The sequence below is a fragment of the Globicephala melas genome, chromosome 2, assembly GCF_963455315.2.
Source record: "Globicephala melas chromosome 2, mGloMel1.2, whole genome shotgun sequence".
In the NCBI taxonomy this organism is placed as follows: Eukaryota; Metazoa; Chordata; class Mammalia; order Artiodactyla; family Delphinidae; genus Globicephala; species Globicephala melas.
The window spans coordinates 15,425,203-15,445,836 of NC_083315.2; the positions used below are offsets into that span (position 1 = coordinate 15,425,203).

At 36.2% G+C, this 20,634-nt stretch overlaps 1 protein-coding gene across 1 annotated transcript in view; it reads right to left on the reverse strand.

Moving 5' to 3' along the window:
* The window catches only part of MALRD1 (MAM and LDL receptor class A domain containing 1), a 584,500-nt gene that overhangs the window by 254,568 nt on the left and 309,298 nt on the right, over positions 1-20,634 (reverse strand). The window contains exons 28-29 of the mRNA XM_060293508.1: positions 15,177-15,422; positions 13,438-13,595 (exon numbers count right to left, since the gene is read on the reverse strand). Of these exons, the coding sequence (XP_060149491.1) occupies positions 13,438-13,595; positions 15,177-15,422 (404 nt within the window). The remainder of the gene's footprint in view (positions 1-13,437; positions 13,596-15,176; positions 15,423-20,634) is intronic.

Here is a 20,634-nt window from a genome sequence, read left to right on the forward strand (position 1 = left end):
ACCAATGCCTCATTTCCAGTCTCTTCTCAGAAATTAAACTTTTGCAAGATTTTTTTGTTGTCATTATGAAATTCCTACTGAATAAAATGCTAATTATTTTCATGAATACATACATAGACTTTTTATTCACATAGATATATTCATAGGCCATTACAAGGAAAAAATTAGTAAGTTTCTTTCTCTTCTCTGTGTATAGAATTTCATGTATTTTCAAAGCAATTATCATACATGAGACGGTACAGATGGATGAATTGAGTATTGTGCCTTGTATAATGATTCTGATCCTAGTGATTCACTTGGAAGTTTCTAAATTTAACAGAACTTTTCAAAAGTGCTGACTTAAAAAAAGTTAATACACGTTATGTGTGTGCAAAAATATAATACGGAGCTATCACTTCCCCCCAGAGGCCTAGGAAAACAAAGTGAACCTATAGTCATCCATCAGTCATTCAAAACCATGCACTGCCATTTATTTGGCTCTAGGTCACTGTCCAGCTATGCTTGCATTTATAAAATTTTCTTAGAAATTTAATAGTATCTAAGCTACTCAGAAAAATACTATATGTTTGGGGCTAAGAAAGTTTCGAGGAAAAAAATGGGAGATTTTCAAGAAAGCAGGATATCTCAGAAACTTCTAATGTGAAATAGAAAATACCACATCTTAGCTACAAATACATTATCTGGAGCTCCAGATCAACAGTGTGCCTTCAACCATTTTATAAAGTATAAAAATATTTTTCAAGTACTGAGGTATCTGAAATATTGTATGAGTTTTTGCAAGTGATGTTTATTGCTGTGTGGATAGAGTAGTAATAAAAAAGCATAAATGCACTATAAAATAACTACTAACTGTATATCTGTAAAAATAAAACTGTTCACAATCTTTCCTCATCTAAGTAAACAAAGTAAATTGCAAAAAAAAAAAAAAATTCAACTATATGTCCCCATCATATTTTGTGCTCAAATGTAGAAAGAAAATGAAAAAGAAAAATATGTCCTTTAATTTTGACTATTTCTTTTTCTTAATTTATCTTCTGTTTAGACATCTTTAGGAAAAAAAAACTTTAAAAAGAAAAAAATTGCTTGGCAAAAACTTAGCTTGTTTAGTGCCATTTGAAGTATTATTTTCTGCTTTTCAATATATGTATGTTCCCATATGTGTGTTTCTGTATGTTTTTTGACTACAAAGAAAAATTAGCTCCAATTTTAATGAAGCTAAGAAAGTTATTATTTTCATCCTAACATAACTTTTCTCAAAAATAATTTAAATATCCCCCCCTTCAAAATTGAGTCCTCCTCTAAACTAAATAATTTTCTCACCATTCTGTCATAATTCAGAAGACATATGCATCTCTAACTTTGGTGAGATTTTATTTGCTGCATGACCCCAGTGAAGTCAAAAAGAGTCAAGTTAACTCATTAAAAATATGACTGCTAAAAGTCCTTAGGGCTCATGAATGCTGATGAAAAGAAATCCATAAATTCACAGAAAATATTATTTCACCCTTCCCTTTGACCTCAAGTCTCTATGTCACTTCAATTGCTAACACTCAGAATAATGATCCCTCAGCTCGTAATACTGAAGAGGTATATGCTCTCTTGCCACCAGGAGGTTAGCATAAAAGAGGACAAAGCAATGTACAATGACCATCTGTAGGATGCAGTAAATGGCGCATCTTGAATTGAAAATAATATTGATCTGTATCTGTAATCCGCAACAGTCTTCAGTGACTCAGTCATGGAAATGTGCATGTTAAAGTCTTAATATATGACTATATGATACAGGAAATAAAATGTTAAATTCTTGATCCATAAAGTAAATCCATAAATAAATGGTCTAATTCATAAAAAGAACAGTAATTCAGTCCATGCTTATCTTTCTATTTTTCCATTCTTGAGAGAATGACATCAACCACAAGATGATACAGGATTTTAAATTAGGACCACAAAGGTAGTTGTTTTGTAAAGAATAAAGACTCAGTCTAGACTGCATAGACAATTCCATCTTTATGTCCCACCCCAAATATTCCCCCAGATCTTCCATTTTGTAAATTCCTTTTATTATATCCTTACATATTGTTCTCCTTGTTTATATTTAAGTTCACTGAGATATTGGAAATCTGTCTTATTTATTCTAACAGGTACTTTATGTGCCTAAAACGAACTATTTATTATGGAGGAAACAAAAATAAATTGTACTTGTATCCTACCTTCAAGATAGTGGTAGAAAATGACAAGGGCCAGAAGAATGTAGAAAAAGTCATAGATTTTTAAAAGTTATGGATAATGAAAAGGCATAGATAAGAGCATAGAAGATAAATGTGAATGGATAACATGTGGCACTATTTACTGGATGAGAAATATTTTAAGGGAAAAATTAAGTTTAGCAATGGTGTTAAAAGTTGGAAAGCTTGCCCTTACAAATGATGCAGAATCATGTCCCTCACAAAAGAAGGAGGGTTCCCAGAACACCACAAATGGGACTTGCAGAGAGGCGTGTAGGAGGGTATAACATACATTTTTTAATGGGGTTAAAAATTAGTTCTTGGGGAGTAAAATCTTAGACATTATAATGGTGTGTGGCCTTCCAAAGTTCAATGTTACCCAGAAAAATTTTATTCTTCAATATTTAATTAATCTTGTTGGGGTTTTTTAATATCACATGAGCAGCACTGATACGGAAAATTACATAAAATGTATGCAAGGCGAGTGCTACAAAATGCTGGTGAATAGATGGTTCTGACTGGAGAATCTTCTCTTGATTGATTGTTCAATCTTACGGTCATATCATGAGAAGTAACCACTGTGGGCCTATTGGCTGCCATTGACTGTTTTGTCAAGGCTGTTTATGTTTAACCTAAGTGATTTTGTATATAACTTGGGCTATAAGAACTAAATGAAGAATTTATATATTTTTAATTTAAATCTACAAAAGCTATTCAACCCATCATGTCAATTGCTGAAAAGAAAATAATGTCAACCACGCTTGAATGAATATCTAGCAGCTAAGCTGAAATGTGTTTTCTCATTCAAGTAGAAGTTAAAGTTAAGTTCATTAAAAATAATCTTTAAGAATTTGATTTTTCAATTGATTTTCTTCTGCTGTTCAAAAAGCAGTTTGGGATTATTTTAAATTTGATTAACGCTATGACTAGTGTTTATACAAATTGCTAATCTGCATTTATAATTTGGAACATTATTTAATATAAATGTATTACAAGTTACTCAATAAATATGGTTATAAAGTTAAAGCTAAAGATAATAAAAAGTCAGAAATGACTGAAAATGACAAACACAGTAAATGTAAGCAATACTGTATTAAATAACAAAAATAACTTCATAGTACCAGATAAACAAATGTATGCTGTAAACTTTAAAGGGTCAAATAATTGCTTACTTTATTATTATCATTAATATTATATCTTTAATCACTACCTGATAATTGGTAAATTCAGGATCCACTGAAAACATCTTAGACTTCTCTACCTTTATGCATTCTTTCATTTGAAATATTCTCCCTTCTTTCCTCTATTTATCCAAATTCTTCTTACCTTTCAAGGTCCAGTTCAAATTTCTCTTATTTCCTCTAAACACTTTCATTCCACAAATATTTTAATAGCTTTTGAATTCCTAGAATATTGGATGGTTTGTTCTCTATAGTCGGCATTTAATTATATATGGAAATCCTGTACGTTCACTCATTCATTTCAAACACCTATTATACGTTATACACGAGGCCCTATGCTACATGCTACAGATAAGACAGGAAGCAAGGCAGGTACAGTCTCTGTACCATGAAAGCTCCCTAGCCATCAGACAACAGAGCTCTACACGTAGACAGTCAAGATGCAGTGTGGTGGGGTCATGAGACGTAGACTCAGTGGTATGGGAACACATACCACTCATCTAGGACCCACCCTGTGGACCTCAGAGAGCTTCCTGTTCCAGGAATATGGCACAGCAAGTCATAAGTCATCCTCTCAGAAAGAGGACAACTTCAAAAGAGGGTAATTAAATATCAAAGAACATTCAGTTTTGGTGGGAGAGCTCCAACTGTTTCTGATAGACTGAGTACCACACTGCTGCTTTTTGCCAACAGTTAAGTCCACTCTAAACTCACAAGCTCCATGAGCACAAGGCATGTATATTCAGTAGGAGTTCACGGAAGATTGATTTGAATGCATGAACGGAAGCAAGGGGTGAAAAGAGTTGGGATTGAGCTTGCAAAGAAAAGTTGTAGTCCTAAACTAGGAATATTGTTAATTAGCAGTAAACAGTCTAAGTTAGTACACAGTACATCCAAACTGCCCAGCTTTCCTTTATTTACATCTCTCACATAATGGGATCCACAGAGGTAGGATCACAGCAGAATTTGCTACACTGCTTTGTTGGCACAATTTACAGATTATTAGAAAATATTCCTGACTTCTTTAGAAGACGTGGAGAGATGCACCAATCTGGAAAAAGTAAATTAAATATTTCTTCATTGTTAAAAATAGGTTTTAAACATTTGTTGTAACTAAAATTCACCAGAGATTACAGATAGGAATGTGTTACCTATTCATCTCTTGTAGAGATAAGATTGCCAACGTTATTCGGATTTTCACGTTCAGTTTGATATGAATCATAGGGTTTTTCTCTACTCCAATTCTGTGATCTATAATTGGTAAAACATATCACCAACCTTGTAGCAGCCTCTGAGTCAGGCGTGTGATTCAGTTACAGCAGTCAGCCCACAGATAAGCAATTCTAACCAATTTTAGTAGAAACGTGTGTCGCAAACTCCAAAGAAAATGAACTGAGCAGGCGTTAAAAATTAATTGATGAGAACTTATGAGTTCCAGAAAGAGTTACTCTCATGTGCTGAGGACTATTTTAATTTTTCAGGCACTGCCCTCACTCCCCCAAATGAAATAAAATGAAAAGGAATGTTTTGCCATGGTAAATTGGTTTTAAACAGTTAAGATGCAAATATTATCGGGAAGTAAGCAAAAGTTGAAAGGAAATTAACCTGCCCTCAGGATTCCTACATAGGGCAGTCCACATACAACAATCGCACCTATGAAGTTTCTGCCGGCAGATAAGGAGTAAGCAAGTGAAGCTACTGGCCAATTATACCTTAAAATTAATTTAAAAATTAAAGTTAAATTTAAAAATGAGGTAAGTTACAATATTGTTTTTCTTCCCTTTCTCCTCCCAGATCTTATATTACACAGAAAGTCAATAGCGTGACTACTTAACGACATTTGAAAAGACACTCCTGAATCTGGGTGACAAATCTCGCAGTATTTTAATCCATCAGCAGTCAGTTTGGAAGTTGCTGACTCTACCTGGCCGTGAGCCTGATAACCAGCGACTGAAACAGCTCTTTGCTGTGGCAGCACCTAAGCCCATTTAAAACTACCCTGCTCTGAACTTGGTTCAGATTGAATGTTATCTTCATTTTATGTTTATGTTTCAATGCTTTTATGTTTCAATTATTGGGAACTGGAGTTGCTTTTCCATGCAGAAAGTTCCTACTCAGATAAGGTATTTGATTATAAATATAAACACTGAACATATAAGGTAGATACCCTTACAAAATAAAAGATTCTCAAGACCCCTTATATACAGAATATTGGTTTTCAAGAGGGTTGGAACATGGATGAGGGAAATACATCTTTATTTTTACTAACTTCAACTAAAATTTGGTATTTTCTTCAATCGTGAATACAGGCAACAAATCATAAGTATTAATAGTACCTGTGACTTTCTCACCAATAATAATAACAAATATTTTAATATCACTTTAAAGTGCCATGATTATCTCAAAAATATCACTTATGCTTATATCACCCTTTGAAATAGTAGCAGTTATCTCATCCTCTGCTAGATTTTGTCATTTAACACAAGTTTACTAAGTCACCATTTTGGATTTTAAAAAATATTTTAATAATTAGTATTAATTTAACTTGTTTCTTTGTAATTCTAGTATTTTATGCATTATAAGAGTATGCTGAGAAGTAATGCAGAAGTTCATCAGACTGTCAAAGAGGTCTGTAACACACACAAACACATACACAGACTATTGATTAAGAGCCCCTGATCTTGAAGATTTCTGCTTTTAATTTAGACGTCTCAGTTTTCAAAGAGGGAAAAACAGTTATCAAGTTTGATCATACTAGAAAGCAGAGAGAAAGAGAGAGAGAGAGAGAGAGAGGGGAAGATTCTGAAAGGATAGATGGTTGCAAGTTTTAAAGATTTCGTGTTTGAATAAAAATTAAGAGCTTTCATCTAGCTAGTTTTGTTCTTATAAAAATCAAATTACATTGCTTCCAATTCATTCTTTCTTCACCAACATTAAAGTGTAACTATTAAACATGATTTTGAAATTTTTATTTTAGAATTTTAGAATTTTTAGAATTTTTTAGAATTTTTTTAGAATTTTATTTTAGAATTTATTTTTATTTTATTTTATTTAGATATGAGGTAGAGTGATTTAGATAAATACGGTTATTATTACTAGATGTTCACAAGCTGTTAAAAAAACAAATAAAACTACAGAAGCCGCTAAACACAAAGTAATCCCCTCCCCTCTCTAACATGTGTGGGGACAGGCCTGTGGATTTATTAATATGCAGAGATGGAAATCTCTAATTTGTATGATCTCAGAGCCACTGGAAAACTTTGATGAACAGTAATATATTTGCCTCCTGGGTATGAGAATGTTTTAAAATCTAAGAGCAGAAGTTGAGTGCAGTGGTTTAGAGCATGGATTTTGGAGTTAGAATTGGCTTTAATCCTGAGAACACCACTTATTATTTATGTGACCTGGGTCTCAATTTCATGGTCTGTTAAATTAGGACAAAATATCTACCTTACAGATTTACTCTGAAGATTAAGTGAATTACTATGTGTAAAAAAAGACTTAGCACATTGTATAGAAAAAAGAAATTGGCCACGATATGGAAGTAACCTAAGTGTCAATCGACAGATGAATGGATAAAGAAGATGTGGTGTGTGTGTGTGTATATATATATATGTATATACACATATACATACATATATATATATATAAAGGAATATTACTCAGCCATTAATAAATGAAATTTTGCCATTTGCAACAACATGGACGGACATAGAGAATATTATGCTACGTGAAATAAGTTAGAGAAAGACAAATACTGTATGTTTTCACTTATATGTGGAACCTGAAAAATAAAACAAAATGAATGAATATAAGAAAACAAAAACAGACTCATAGATACAGACAACAAACTGGTGGTTACCAGTGGGGAGAGGGGCAAGATAGAAGAAGGGATTAAGAGGTAAAAAGTACCAGGCAGGGCTTCCCTGGTGGCGCAGTGGTTGAGAGTACGCCTGCCGATGCAAAGGACGCGGGTTCGTGCCCCGGTCTGGGAAGATCCCACATGCCGCGGAGCGGCTGGGCCCGTGAGCCATGGCCACTGAGCCTGCGCGTCCGGAGCCTGTGCTCCGCAACGGGAGAGGCCACAACAGTGAGAGGCCTGCATACCACACACACACACACACACACACACACACAAAAAGTACCAGGCATAAAATAAATGAGATACGTGGATGAAATGTACAGCATAGTGGAAATAACCAATACTTTATAATAGCCTTGAATGGAGTATAACCTATAAAAATATTGAATCACTCTGTTGTACACCTGAAACTTACATAACACTGTAAATCAACTACACTTCAATTAATAAAAAGAAATCAGTCAATAACTAGAGGCTTGTCACAAGAGCAGTAGCAGTAGTGGGAACAGAGAGGGAAGTGAAACAGCAGTAATAGTAGTGAGAACAATCTTTAGAGCTGACCCTATGAGTCTCTTGAAAAGTAAAACTCTGGGATCAATTTAACTAAGTTGTTAGCATCTTAATAGCAATCTTAATAGAAGGGACTCCACTGGCTGCCTGTGAGTCATAGGGGGCAGCACTAGGAGGTAAAGGAAGAAGTGAGAAGTTTAGAAAAATCTCACTTAGTCAAAAATAAACCTGAAATAAACATTGCCATGTTCTCTAAGGAACATTTATTTTACATAAATCATGGCACTGTGATCTTGTGGGAACTAATTAATAAAACTCTGGGTGTGTTGATCTCTTGCAAGGCTATAGCTTGAAATGCAAAGATCAACTTTTCTCCCTTGATTTGGTCAAGGTCACTAATATAGTAGCGCCCAATCTACGCAGATTGAATTGTTAATGTGCTGAAACAATGCCAGAAAAGCAAATAAAGTTCTGGTACTAAAGTTTAGTTTAATGGATTTACAGCCCCCAATGCACGTGACAGTCTTTGAAAAATCGATTTTCTCTATCCAGCTTCCATGTATCCTCTCTACCCATATTCTCTACATCCTTTACTCTGAAATAATGAATAAAATCCCAACAATGTGACTAAAATAGCATCATATATTCAGTAGGCCGAAGAGATCAAAAGATGCGTAAATATAAAAATCTGTCTGACATACTCTTAGGCACGTTAGTATTAGCAATTAGTTGTAAACCTTCTGTGGTGAGTGTGTGTGCCGGGGACAGGGTAGTGGTGGGTTAGGATGGATGGAGAATGCCCACTTTTTCCAGTTGACTCTTAAACCCAACTGATGCTCATTGTTTGCTAGGTTGAGGGTAAAACAGAACCAGAACTTCCAGGCTTCTAAGTAGGCAAAGGAATCTGGCCTTTCCTTTGTTGATCTGACATTTTCCACTGCCTATTGAACAAAATCTGTATTTCCATATTGAATATGATTTTTAGATAGAATTTCCAGGAAGTATGTAAGAGCTCTGAATTAGAAGTCAGAAAAATTGGATTTACATCTTAACTTTTTTCTTAAAATACCGTATGAGCTGGGACAAGAAATACAACCTCATAATCTTAATTCCTTCATCTGCAAAATGAAGAGTTTAAACATATTTCGAAGGACCCCACCAGCTCTAAAATTCTCTGAATCACTAAGCAAGATAAAGCAATAAGCTAATTTAATTACGTTCTTGCATCATAACTAGGTTGCTATAATCAGGAGGGCTCTCCTGAAATACATTATTTTTCTCCACTTCTGGCTTGAATATATTATGTTTTCTATCATGATGGCATAATGGATAGTCCTGAATGCCTTCAGTCAAATAGATTCAAATTCCCTACAGCACGCAGTCATCTTGATTAAAATATCAACAGTTTATCAAAGATGGAGTATTTCTAAAACACAATAATGCCCTTCAGGTAGCAGGTGTTCCTGCATTTTATTCACATGGCTAGTTGAAAAGATGCAAAGGTCTTTTGTTTTGTGATGAGACTAGATAGACTTTTTACCTATGAAAACACTTTATCAAACACAAGTAAATTTTAAAATTCCCCCAAAATTCTTTTTAGCATATTAAAATCAACATATTACTCATAATTAACCCCATCAGAAAACAAGTGACCAGAAAAATGTGTAAAATTAAATATAATTGTAAAAACAAGTTAATTTTTATGTGGAACTCTTACTCTACCCCTGAACATTTGTTTCATATTTTGTTTTAAATCTTAGATGGTTTGAAAAGTAATACATTTAAATGTAATGCAAAATTTAATACTGAATGTAAATGAGTTAAATGGTAGGTAAAAATGATAGATGTTTTCAAGAACAAACATACTATTTTAAAAATGAATTATTACTACATTCAGAAAAAGATATGACCCATGTATTTTAATTTAGATGATCAACTTTCAATCTTCTCTCACAGAAAGACAGAAATCAGATTGTGTAACATTCTAATCTTAATTTTTATAATACCTGAGTTCAAGTCCTAGCTCATCCACTTACTTATAACCTTGGACTTCCTACTTAGCCCATCTGAGTTTTGACTGACTCACCCATTAAATGAACACAGTGGAATGGCAGGGATCACAAGCAATTCCCATGGACTAAATCCCACTTACAAAGTGGCTTGGTCCAAGCAGTGAGGGATAGCTAATAATCCTTCTACCTGGTAGACTCTTTGTTCTCATTTAAAAAAAAAAAAAAAAAAGCAAACTATTGTATTTAAAAAAGTAATTTCTCTTGAAAAACTGTAGCTACTTCATTTTATTGTGTGTGCTTTACATTTATAACTGAAGCAGACTTCAAGGAAAGAAAAAAATTAAGGTTAATTTCTCAATAAGATGCTCTTTCCATCTCCTCAGAATTCACCAATCACTTTAAGACACAAAGATTACATTTGATTTAATCACATCTCTTTAGTGAAAAGTCTTCACGTGACTGAAAGCAGGAAATATAGAAGGAAAATGTAATATAGACAATATGTAAAATAGTACTGCTCTTCACTGAGTGTTTCCCTGAATTCACTCCTTTGTAACAGGATAGTTTAAGAATCACACATATCCATTATAGGAATTCTTATTCATTTTTCCCTGAATTGCTGGGGTTTTCCTGGGGTTTCCCTGAATTCACTCCTTTGTAACAGGATAGTTTAAGAATCACACATATCCATTATAGGAATTCTTATTCATTTTTCCCCTTAAAAAATGATTCTGTGCAATGAATATAGATCTCAGGAAAACAGAATCTCTATTTCATTATGAAGAGTAGAAAACTCAGTATTATCAGTGAGGAACACTGGGGAGAAGGGTGAGGGGTGAACACATAAGTTTGGGATGTAAACATACCTGGATTCAAACTCCCACCTGTCACTGACTGGCTATGTGGCTATAGGGTGGTTAGGTTCTTTCTAGGGGACCCTCTTCAGTAAAATGGGGCTCACTTTATTTACCTCAGAGGCTTGTGCTAAGAATTACATGAAATAGTGTGTGTGGGTAAATGTAACTCTCAGTATGTATTATTCTGGTTGTGATCTGTAATCGATACTACCGTTTAAAACTAGATTGTCATTAAATTATTGGTCAGTGGTTACATGCCTTTTGCATCTGATTGCATGTATATATTTCAGACCTAGGTTTCAGATTCTCCAGATTAGACTTTAATGTCGTGCATAACAGCCATTCCTGCACAAGCATTAACTCAAACAAGGGGTGTCCTGAGCCCAGCACTGGGCTCTGGGAGGGAACTACTCCCCTCTTGCAATCCCTTCATCCAGCAGTCCCTTCTCTGAAGAACTTAGAGACATAAGGACTAAAGCCTCAAGGCTTTGCCTTAAATATTTTATAATGTATCTATTGAAATAGAATAAATATAAATGAACAGCCAGTGAGCAGGAAGAATTTCTGGAGTTGTGAGGGACACTCAGAAAAAAAGGAATAATCATGGTGGGCAAAAGCGGTCAAGGAATGTTTTGTGAAAGGCTGAATCTACCAGGTTGTGCTGGACTTGGTATGGAGGGAAGAGGGGAACACAGAAGGAGGCATTCCTGAGGAAAGGCAGAGGAAACTGGGCCAGGGGCAACATATGTATAGATCGGGAACATTTTAAAAGATGAGGAATAAAGAAAGAAAGAAAAGGTAGCATCCCTGACCCTACTGTGCTTGCCATCTGGCTAGGACAATTTCCAACTAATGAGCAAGGTAAAAATCCAGCATGGTTCCACACAGAGAGAAGCCTAAGAAGTACTTTGAAATGATGATCAGAAATATGTATTGTTAATTACCAAAAATGGAACAATTGACCTAAAATTCATGAATATAAAATCAATATACATTATGAAAGATTTCTCTCCTTTGTAATAAATGTCACTGAATAACAGGCGTATATATATATATATATATTTTTTTAATACGGTAGGAAAACGGGTCTCTAAAGATGCTGTTAAATGTCCATAGGAATCAACTGGAGGAAACACGGGAGCTCAACGTGACTTGATAGGAAGACTTATATCTCAAAATAGTTCAATTTTACATTTTATACTAATATACTATAAGAGAGGAGAAATGTAAATATGAGTGAAACAAATAATAAAAGCAAAATCCAGTGTACCAAGTCCTTCACATGGTACTGTTGAAAAAAGAGAAAAGAGGCTCAAAATGGAGTCACTTGTGCTAAGCCCCATGACAGGAAACTAACACTTAACACTTAACCTAACTGCAGTTTCAAGTTGCTTCAGGACTGTAGTCATAACCAGTCAGCACTAGGAAAGTAATCTGCCCAACAGAACCCTTCCATCCTCCTCAGAAGTGCAACCTTCCCTGAAGCAATGCATGTTTTGCTAGTAATTTCCTTTTTCTGCCCCCTTTCTGCCTTTAAAAACCTTTCCTTTTCCACAACTTGGCAGGGCTCCTTTCTATTTATTTGCTACATGGGATGCTGTCCAATTCATAAATCGTTCAATAAAGCAATTTGATCTTTAAATTTACTCAGTTGAATTTTTGTTATTGAGCAGTACAGACCATATAATCCAGTATCCCATTCAATAGAGTACTGGCAAAATACTCTTACAAGAACTTGAAGCCTTACATACATTTCAGTAAGTTTTCATATTTAAATATAAGAATAAATCACTGTGGTACTGCTGCATGTATTTTATTACGCAGGCTTTTCTGCATTATTATGGAAGAGTCCTAAAACACAAAGTTAACTCAGGTTTTAGATAAAACATGAACTATGCAGCATTAGCTATTCACATATATGAGGGCTTTGGTATTCTGGTCAGGCATTTTCTATCAGTGTCAGGACACTTCACCGAAGCCCAGTGTGTGATAAAACAGCAATGGCCTCTAGAGCATGGTTTTAGAGTAAGCTTTCTTGGAATTCTAACGAGATTCTTGAAATGAACACACGTGTGCGCGCGCGCGCGCGCACACACACACACACACACACACATACACACGCGCACACACACTTATCTCCTTTTTGCTGCTGTTGTAACTTGCCAAAGAGTAAAGGTATATGAACCATGTCTCATTAATATTAATGTATACTTTGGTATTTTGGTCCCTGAACACTGTCACTCTGTTAAATGAAATTAAAGCCCTGACAGAGACATCTAATTAACCCACAGTAAGAAAATGCATTACTGTGTCATAGTTAATAAGCAGTTCAATGTAATCATACCTTCCTCATTCTCCTGATCGGTTCTGTCCTTTGCACGGTGTGTGCTTAGAACCAGAATGTCTAATATTAATTCCCTTAATGATTGCTCATACATGAGTTAAAATGGATAGCTGCTGTCCTTTCAGATGTACAAATAATCTAGTTTCTTTTACTGAGAAGGACTGGGAAAGAAATACCTAAACTTGTGTGTCTTAGACTAATTGTTACCGTAAAAGGAGTCTCTGGGATTCAGTCATAACCACAGGGTACAACGCTGGGCTCAAAGCTTGTTCCCACGCCCAGTTTACCAAACTCCGCAGAGCATCTGAACCACAAGTAGCAGCTCCCTCTGATGGGAGGAGGCTTCCCAGGGCCAGGTAAGCAAAGTTGGGATAATCTCCTTTTGGCCATGTGCCGTCTCTAGGAAACTTCACTAAGCTCAGAGGCATTGCAGGAGAAGATCCTACCTTAATGAGGACCTGAATGGACCCTGTGGCTTTTGTGGATATAAAATACCAGAAGCTCATGGTGCAGGCAGCGCTGGCTTCTTGCCACAGACCACTCTTGAGGTGTGCTTCTTCGCCCCGAAGGCCCACCGGAGTAGCCTCCAGATACAAGAAGTGCCCTGGGAACAAGACGGGATTCAGATAACGCAAAACTGACATCGAGGGCATTATGTTAGCTTTTCCATCTTCGGGTTTTTAATTACATTTCTAGGATCTGAACTGCCAAAGGTATTTCTGCTTGAAAGAGAAAGGAAATCTAATAGCGTTGCCTCTGGCTCACTGACAGAGCAATATCCAACTGTCTCTGTTTTAGCAAAGTACTTCACAGTATGCAGATTAACTGACCTGACGGGGTATTTATGCCATGGACTCAACGAGATAGTTATAGGAATTATTTCATGGACTCCCCAACCTCTCCAGTTGTTGTACAACAATGCAAAGACTGTCTATGAAATACAAATAGAGGGATATGACATACTTTCAAGAATTCAGTCATCTGTTGCGTACATAAAGGAAAGGCTGAGGATTTTAATATACAACACACAAGGAAAGATACTGAGTTTTCTGCTTGTGTATCCAAGTATCCAAAACATTTTAGGTATGTATAGCCGAGTGTCTGAATGAAACTGACACCTACCTTTCTTTGTCATGGTTGGTCTGGCTTGGAGAGCTTTGTTTTATCCCAGGCCTGTGAAATGTCACTATTTCCTACTCTGTAGCATCCAGGAATTCAGGATGCCTTCTTTATTCTCCTAATGTCTTTTGCCCCTTGACCAATGAATCTGAGACCTGACCTCAGCTCACTGTAAAAGTGAGCCATACCTAGCACCCTTCACATAGATGATCTTACAGCTACGACTGCACGTCTCTACAGCTTCCTAACTGCTTTCCCCTTCATACAGATCATCTCATTTGATCTTGACAATCCCTGTTTGGCACACAGGGCAAATTCTATTATCTCCATGGGACAGATGAGAAGTTTGAGAATCTGAAAAGTTAAATGACTCTCTAATGATCAAATGAGTGGCAGAATTCACGGTTACTGATGACAAGTATGTGTCATTTAGGAAAGGTACCTGAGAGCAGCGTATATTATCATCTATCTACAATTATCAAAGTAATATTCAATTTTAATTACTCACTGTTATACGTTAAATGGTGTCCCCCCAAAGATGTGAAAGTCCTAATTCCAGTCCCTGTGACTGTGACCTTGTTAGGAAATAGGGTCTGTGCTGATGATCGAGTTAAAATAAAGTCATGAGGGTGGGCCCTAGTCTAGTAAGACTGTTATAATAAAAAGGGGAAATTTAGACACAGAGATGGACATGCATAGAGGGAAGACAATGCAAAGACAGAAGGAGAGTACCACCTACAAGCCAAGTAGTGACTGAAGCTACCAGAAGCTAGGTGAGAGGCATGGAACAGATGATTCTCCTTCAAGGACCTCAAAAGGAACTAGCCCTACTGACACCTTGATTTCAGATTTCTAAGCTCCAAAACTGTGAGACAATAAACGTCTGCTGTTTACACCACCCAGTCTGTGGCAGTCTGTTATGCAGTCCCAGGAGACAAATACACTTGTTAAACGTTTGACTTAGTTGCCCTGGCACCACGGTGGTCTCTCCAGATGCTCTCAGGGAAGATAACGTGATGCTCACTGTGAATGCGATTAGAGTGACTGGAACAACCTAATAACTTACCATTTTCATTTCCAAGTGTGTGGTCTCTGGGAGGTCTTAGGCTTTGAGGAGAGCCAACCCCCAAAACCCAATCAAAGTTTTCAGCCAAAGAGTTTTGCCAACCACACCAGCCTTTTTCAAAAGTACAGGAGCTACCGCAGTCATTTTCATCAGTATAATCTCCACAGTCGTCTACAAAATTACAGCTTTGCTCCGGTTTATAACATTTGCCATTCTGACATTCCCGATAACCATATGGACAGTAACCTAAAAAACAGAAAACAAACAAAGAAAGGATGAGGAAACACTCCTAACACATTAGTGAGCTTAAAAGGTAGTAAGAGTAGATTCCCTTGAAAATGTAAAGAAACACGGTGTCCTTAGGAGTTTGGGACGTCTGACCCCTACTCTCTCTCTCCTAATCCCCTCTAGGTTCTGGTCTATAGATCCCTCACAAGCATCATTCAAAATGGAAAAAAAAAAAAATTAAGCATCAATTTATTGATCTAGGAAAGTATCCCAGTCCTCCCCAAATACAGCACTTCCTGTAAGCTATACTCAAAAAATATAAAAGCCAAAGTGAGGCTTTCCATTTTTTATCCTGAAACAAAATCTTCAGGGTAATAAGAGTTTATATATTACAGGGTATTTGAAAGTACATTCCATCAGCATCCTTGCACTCCAACATTTATCAGAAGCCAAACATATATGATACTTCCTCAGAAGCAGGGACATGAATATACAAGTAATATCCAACTTTCCAACAGATTTTTTTTTTCTCCAAAACATTTATTTGTCAGTTGTTTGGAATTTTAGGAGCAATTTCCCGACAAAGCAATGTCAACCATAAAGACCTTTCCACAGAGTTTAAGATAAAGAGCAATGCTTTTGAACAGCTGAGCTCAAACTGATTCTGCTACTTCTCAGTTATGCCACTTGGATCATACACTTGATGATCTAAAGAGAAAGAAAAACAGTAAAAACTAGACAAGTTAAGCTAATTAGAGAGACTTGTTTATATCACCAGTGCCTAGAACAGTGCCTGGCCCTTCATAGGCAATCAGTAAATATTAGTTAAATAAATGAATGAGCAAAAGTGTTTTGGAAATGATAAACCAGTTCGATATGCACAGTCAAGGTACTATTATTGTCCTGCTCCAATATTACAATAGAACATCACCACCACGGGTGAAAATATTTCAGCAGGAAAAGCTGTTCCGAGATCCAGCTTGGGACATCAGTTTCACATTTGCTTTGTGACACTATAGTACCTGAAAGTTTTTTCCTTCCCATCTTCCTTGTCTGCCAGTTAGGGGAGCTGGTAATACCACTTGCTACTTCATTTTTAGATGGTAGCTTCCATGGCCTGAGGCAGAGTGTCTGAAGATTGAGGATTGGTGTGCATTAGAGGTAGGAAGTGATTCAGGGATTTAATGGAAGGTGTTCTGGGAATTGGAAACTCCTGCTGATAAAATCTCATAGAAAAGCTTTTGTGTTCTGGATCGGTCTCACATTTCAGAAAATAGATGGCTAAGAGAGAAGAAGTGGCAGGAGAGGAATGGAAGGCCATGTAGAAACCACTGGGGAGGAGGCTGGTGTTCTGAAGCCTCCTAGCCATTTTGTGTGCTAAACCCTTCTTGGACTGCACACTCAAGATTGCCTAATTAAATGGCCTTTACACTCGCAAAGCCTTCGAAAATAAGTTTCAACCATGCATTCTGTCTCTAACAAAACTTTCTTGTCTGGGTTAATTGCTACCATTTTCTTTTCTTGCAGTGTGGGATTAAACTATTTTTATTTAGGTGCCCAGTTCAGCTAGCAGATTGGAGGTTAAGACAAAATACCTTTGATGTTTCAATTACAGAGCTTGACTCAGAATTGTAACATTAAAGCATTTTTGAGCTTTAATGGAAATGGAGATCACTTACATTAACCCTCTCATTTATAGATGAGAAAACTGAGGATTATAGATGTTAAATGACTTGCTGATTTTTCAAGAGCAGAAATGCAATTTGGACCCAGGTCTGTTGTCTTCAGAATTATTTTTTAAAAATCCATTGACCTGAAGCGCAGTGATAGGTCAACTATCGCAAACACAAGACCACCGAGGGACAGAAATGGTGGTGTTGACTACTAGATGCAGTATCTCTCATGGATCTGCTGAGAACCTGAGAAATTACTAGATCATTTGATGTTATACAATTGATATTTATATTGATTCTGTCAATTCCAATTTGTTTGGGGAGTAAAAACAAATTTACTGGTTTTAAAGATGCTTTTCTCCAAAGCAAGTGAATCAAGCTAAAATCTAATTCTTTTAAAACACACAAGAAAATAATTTGGATGTGTTTCTAAATGGAAACATAGAGCCTGATATATTCCACAATCAATATAGCTAGTATTTTAAGATAGTCACAGTGATTAAGTTTTATCGATCTAAAACATAAATACCTGCATAATTTAAAAATACAGTAATTCGAATATTACCCAAGATTAATTTTGAACAGAAAGCCCTCTATGTTAATAAAGAAAATTTCACTGCTTTAATGCATTCTATTCATAAAATAACAAAAAGCACTTTTGGTAAACATCAAGGGAAGTTATCAACTAATGTTATTTACCTATTTCTAAATTATTTTCCATGCCTGTTGTTTTGTCCAAAGAAATCAGCTACTTGAAAGTAGGGTGTATACCTTTAAATGATTCTGATATTAAGGCTCTTATGAAACTGTGTTCATTTTTACAGAAAAAAATATTGTTTCAATTAGGCAGTGACCCTGTTGAGAGGCAGTTTAATTTTGTAAGAAAGAACAAATTATAAAAGTTAAAAACCTCCCGTGTAAACCTTAGAGACATCTGAAACGTAATACGCTTAAATTCAAACTCTGATTCTTCTCCTCCAAACTTTCTCACTGAACAGTCTTTCTCATCTGTATTAATGGCAACTCCAGTTATTCAGAGAAAAAATATCTTGTAAGGAGCTCTGTATGGTAGAGTCTGACTCCACTTTTTGATGTATGACTTGATTGCTAAGAGCCCTTCCCATTGTGTTCCACATCTGGGAAAGCTGGTAAGAAAGTCCAGGTGCTCCCCCTGTTGGTAGAAGATTCAACCTACGCAAGCCCCTACCTGTGCACCGGAATCCTCAGCCAGGTCCCACCACCTAACCACCATAAAACTCTATCCCAGTTTTCTTTCCTCGTTCTCTAAAACTACTTTTGGACATGCCTAGGAGCTACCTTGATTTCCTAGAAAGCCTCATTATGTGAGTAACAGACATTTTCAAACCATCTTGGTGTGTATGTGCTGTCATCAGTCTTGATATCTGAACCAAATTTTGGATGACGGACCATCTTGTAATTGAGGATGGCCCCAAGTTCTAGGAGCTGTAATAATAATATATACAACATTTTATCTCATAACTCACATGTAACCTTTCAGTGAATTCTGTCAATTGTCAATCCTACCATTGGAATATATCTCATTACCTCTACCGTTACTATTTTGGTTCAAGCCACTATCATTTTTTTGTGATTTTTTTGCATTGCAGTGCTTTCCTTCCTGATCTCTGCACCCTACCCTTGCCCTGTATGGTCCATTAAACAATAAAGAACCATGCTGAGGTTAACAGATATAAGCTATTATATACAGAATGGATAAAAAACAAAGTCCTATTGTATAGCACATTCAATATCCTATGATAAACCATAATGGAAAAGAATAAAGAATGTGTGTATGTGTGTATATATATACACATAAATGAATCACTTTGCTGTACAGCAGAAATTAACACATTATGCATCAACTATACATCAATAAAAATATTACAAATATTTACAAAAATATTTACATGGTGATATTTGAAATAAATTGAATGTTACTTCTCTGCCCCAAACTCTACGTTATTTAAATACTATTCCCCATTACAAGGAACTAGGTCTTCTTGGGAAAATGGTCTGTCTGGGGCTAAGGAAAAGAAAGTCCAAGATGAGCCTGGGAATTTTTGTGTGCGTGTGTCAAAAATTAATGAAGTTCTCCAAAAATTACATCATTATGATGAAAGGTTGAACTACTGGTCAGAAATAATTTCAACATCAAAATAAGTAATGAGAGGACTCTGGCTCTTAGCACACGGAGTAAGAAGGTATGAAATTACCCTCCAGCCATAAGCAACTAGAAGCCTGGGAAAAATCTATGAAACAAGTGTTCGCAGACACTGCACAACAGAAAGCACAGGATTGTGATCTCTTAGAGAAAGGGGAAAAAAAGGCAAATCCTATACAGGATCATGCCAGACTTCTTCTTGGAGGAACCTTCTAGACTGTAGCTCCAAAATGGTCAGCACAGCAGAAAGTGAGGTTGCAGTGAGTTGAGACGACAGTGTCTCAGACAGATAGAATTTGCAAGGCAGGGTGGTGGAGAAACAGGAGGTATGTAGCTAAGGAGATCCAGAGATATGCTTAAGGCTTTGCTGAATTCTAATTTTCATGTTTGCGGGGTAAAATCCACGAAGAGAGATAGAGAACAACTTCTAAGAAAACAATAACTAGGAGATATAAGCTGAAAAATTACCAGAATTTACAGAAGACCGGATATCTTTGAGTTACTGCCAGCCAGAGTGGAGAGTCCTTGGCAAATAAACAGGGCATTCAGTAGGAAATCCAGAAAGGGTACAATTTAGTAACAAGCAAAGAGACTCTAGCAGGAAGTAGTCTCTAGACCATGGATTGGAACTATAGTCTCAGGACCAAATCTGGTCTACCACTTGTTTAAGTAAATAACATTTTATTGGGACTTAGCCATGCCCACTTGTTTATATATTGATATTATCTATGGTTATTTTCACATTGAAATGGTAGTTGAGTAGTTTCAGTCAGGACCATATGACCTGCACAGCTGAACATATTCACTCTCTGAACATACTGTTTTCTTAACCTCAACTTGTTTTTATTTATTTATTGTTATTTTAAATTTTTTAATTTTTTGATAAGAATACTTAAGTTCAACTCTTAGCAAATTAATTTTAATTATACAACACAGTGTTATCAGCTATAGTCACCATGTTATACATTAGGTTCTTATTCATCTTTTTTTTCTTTTAATATTTATTTATTTATTTGGTTGCACTGAGTCTTAGTTGCAGCAGGCAGGCTCCTTAGTTGTGGCTCCAGGACTCCTAAGTTGCGGCTCACCAGCTCCTTAGTTGCAACACGTGGGCTCCTTAGTTGTGGCATGCGAACTCTTAGTTGCATGCATGGGGGATCTAGTTCCCTGACCAGGGATTGAACCTGGGCCCCCTGCAGTACGAGCGCAGAGTCATCCACTGAGCCCCCAGGGAAGTCCCTCAACTTGTTTTTAAACTAGACTGCTTTAAAAAGAATACTAAATAAAGTTTCCTTTAAGTTAAAAAAAAAATTGACTGTAAAAATCTGCTGACTTCTATCTTAAACCTGTCTTTACAAAGACTTAAAAATAAGAC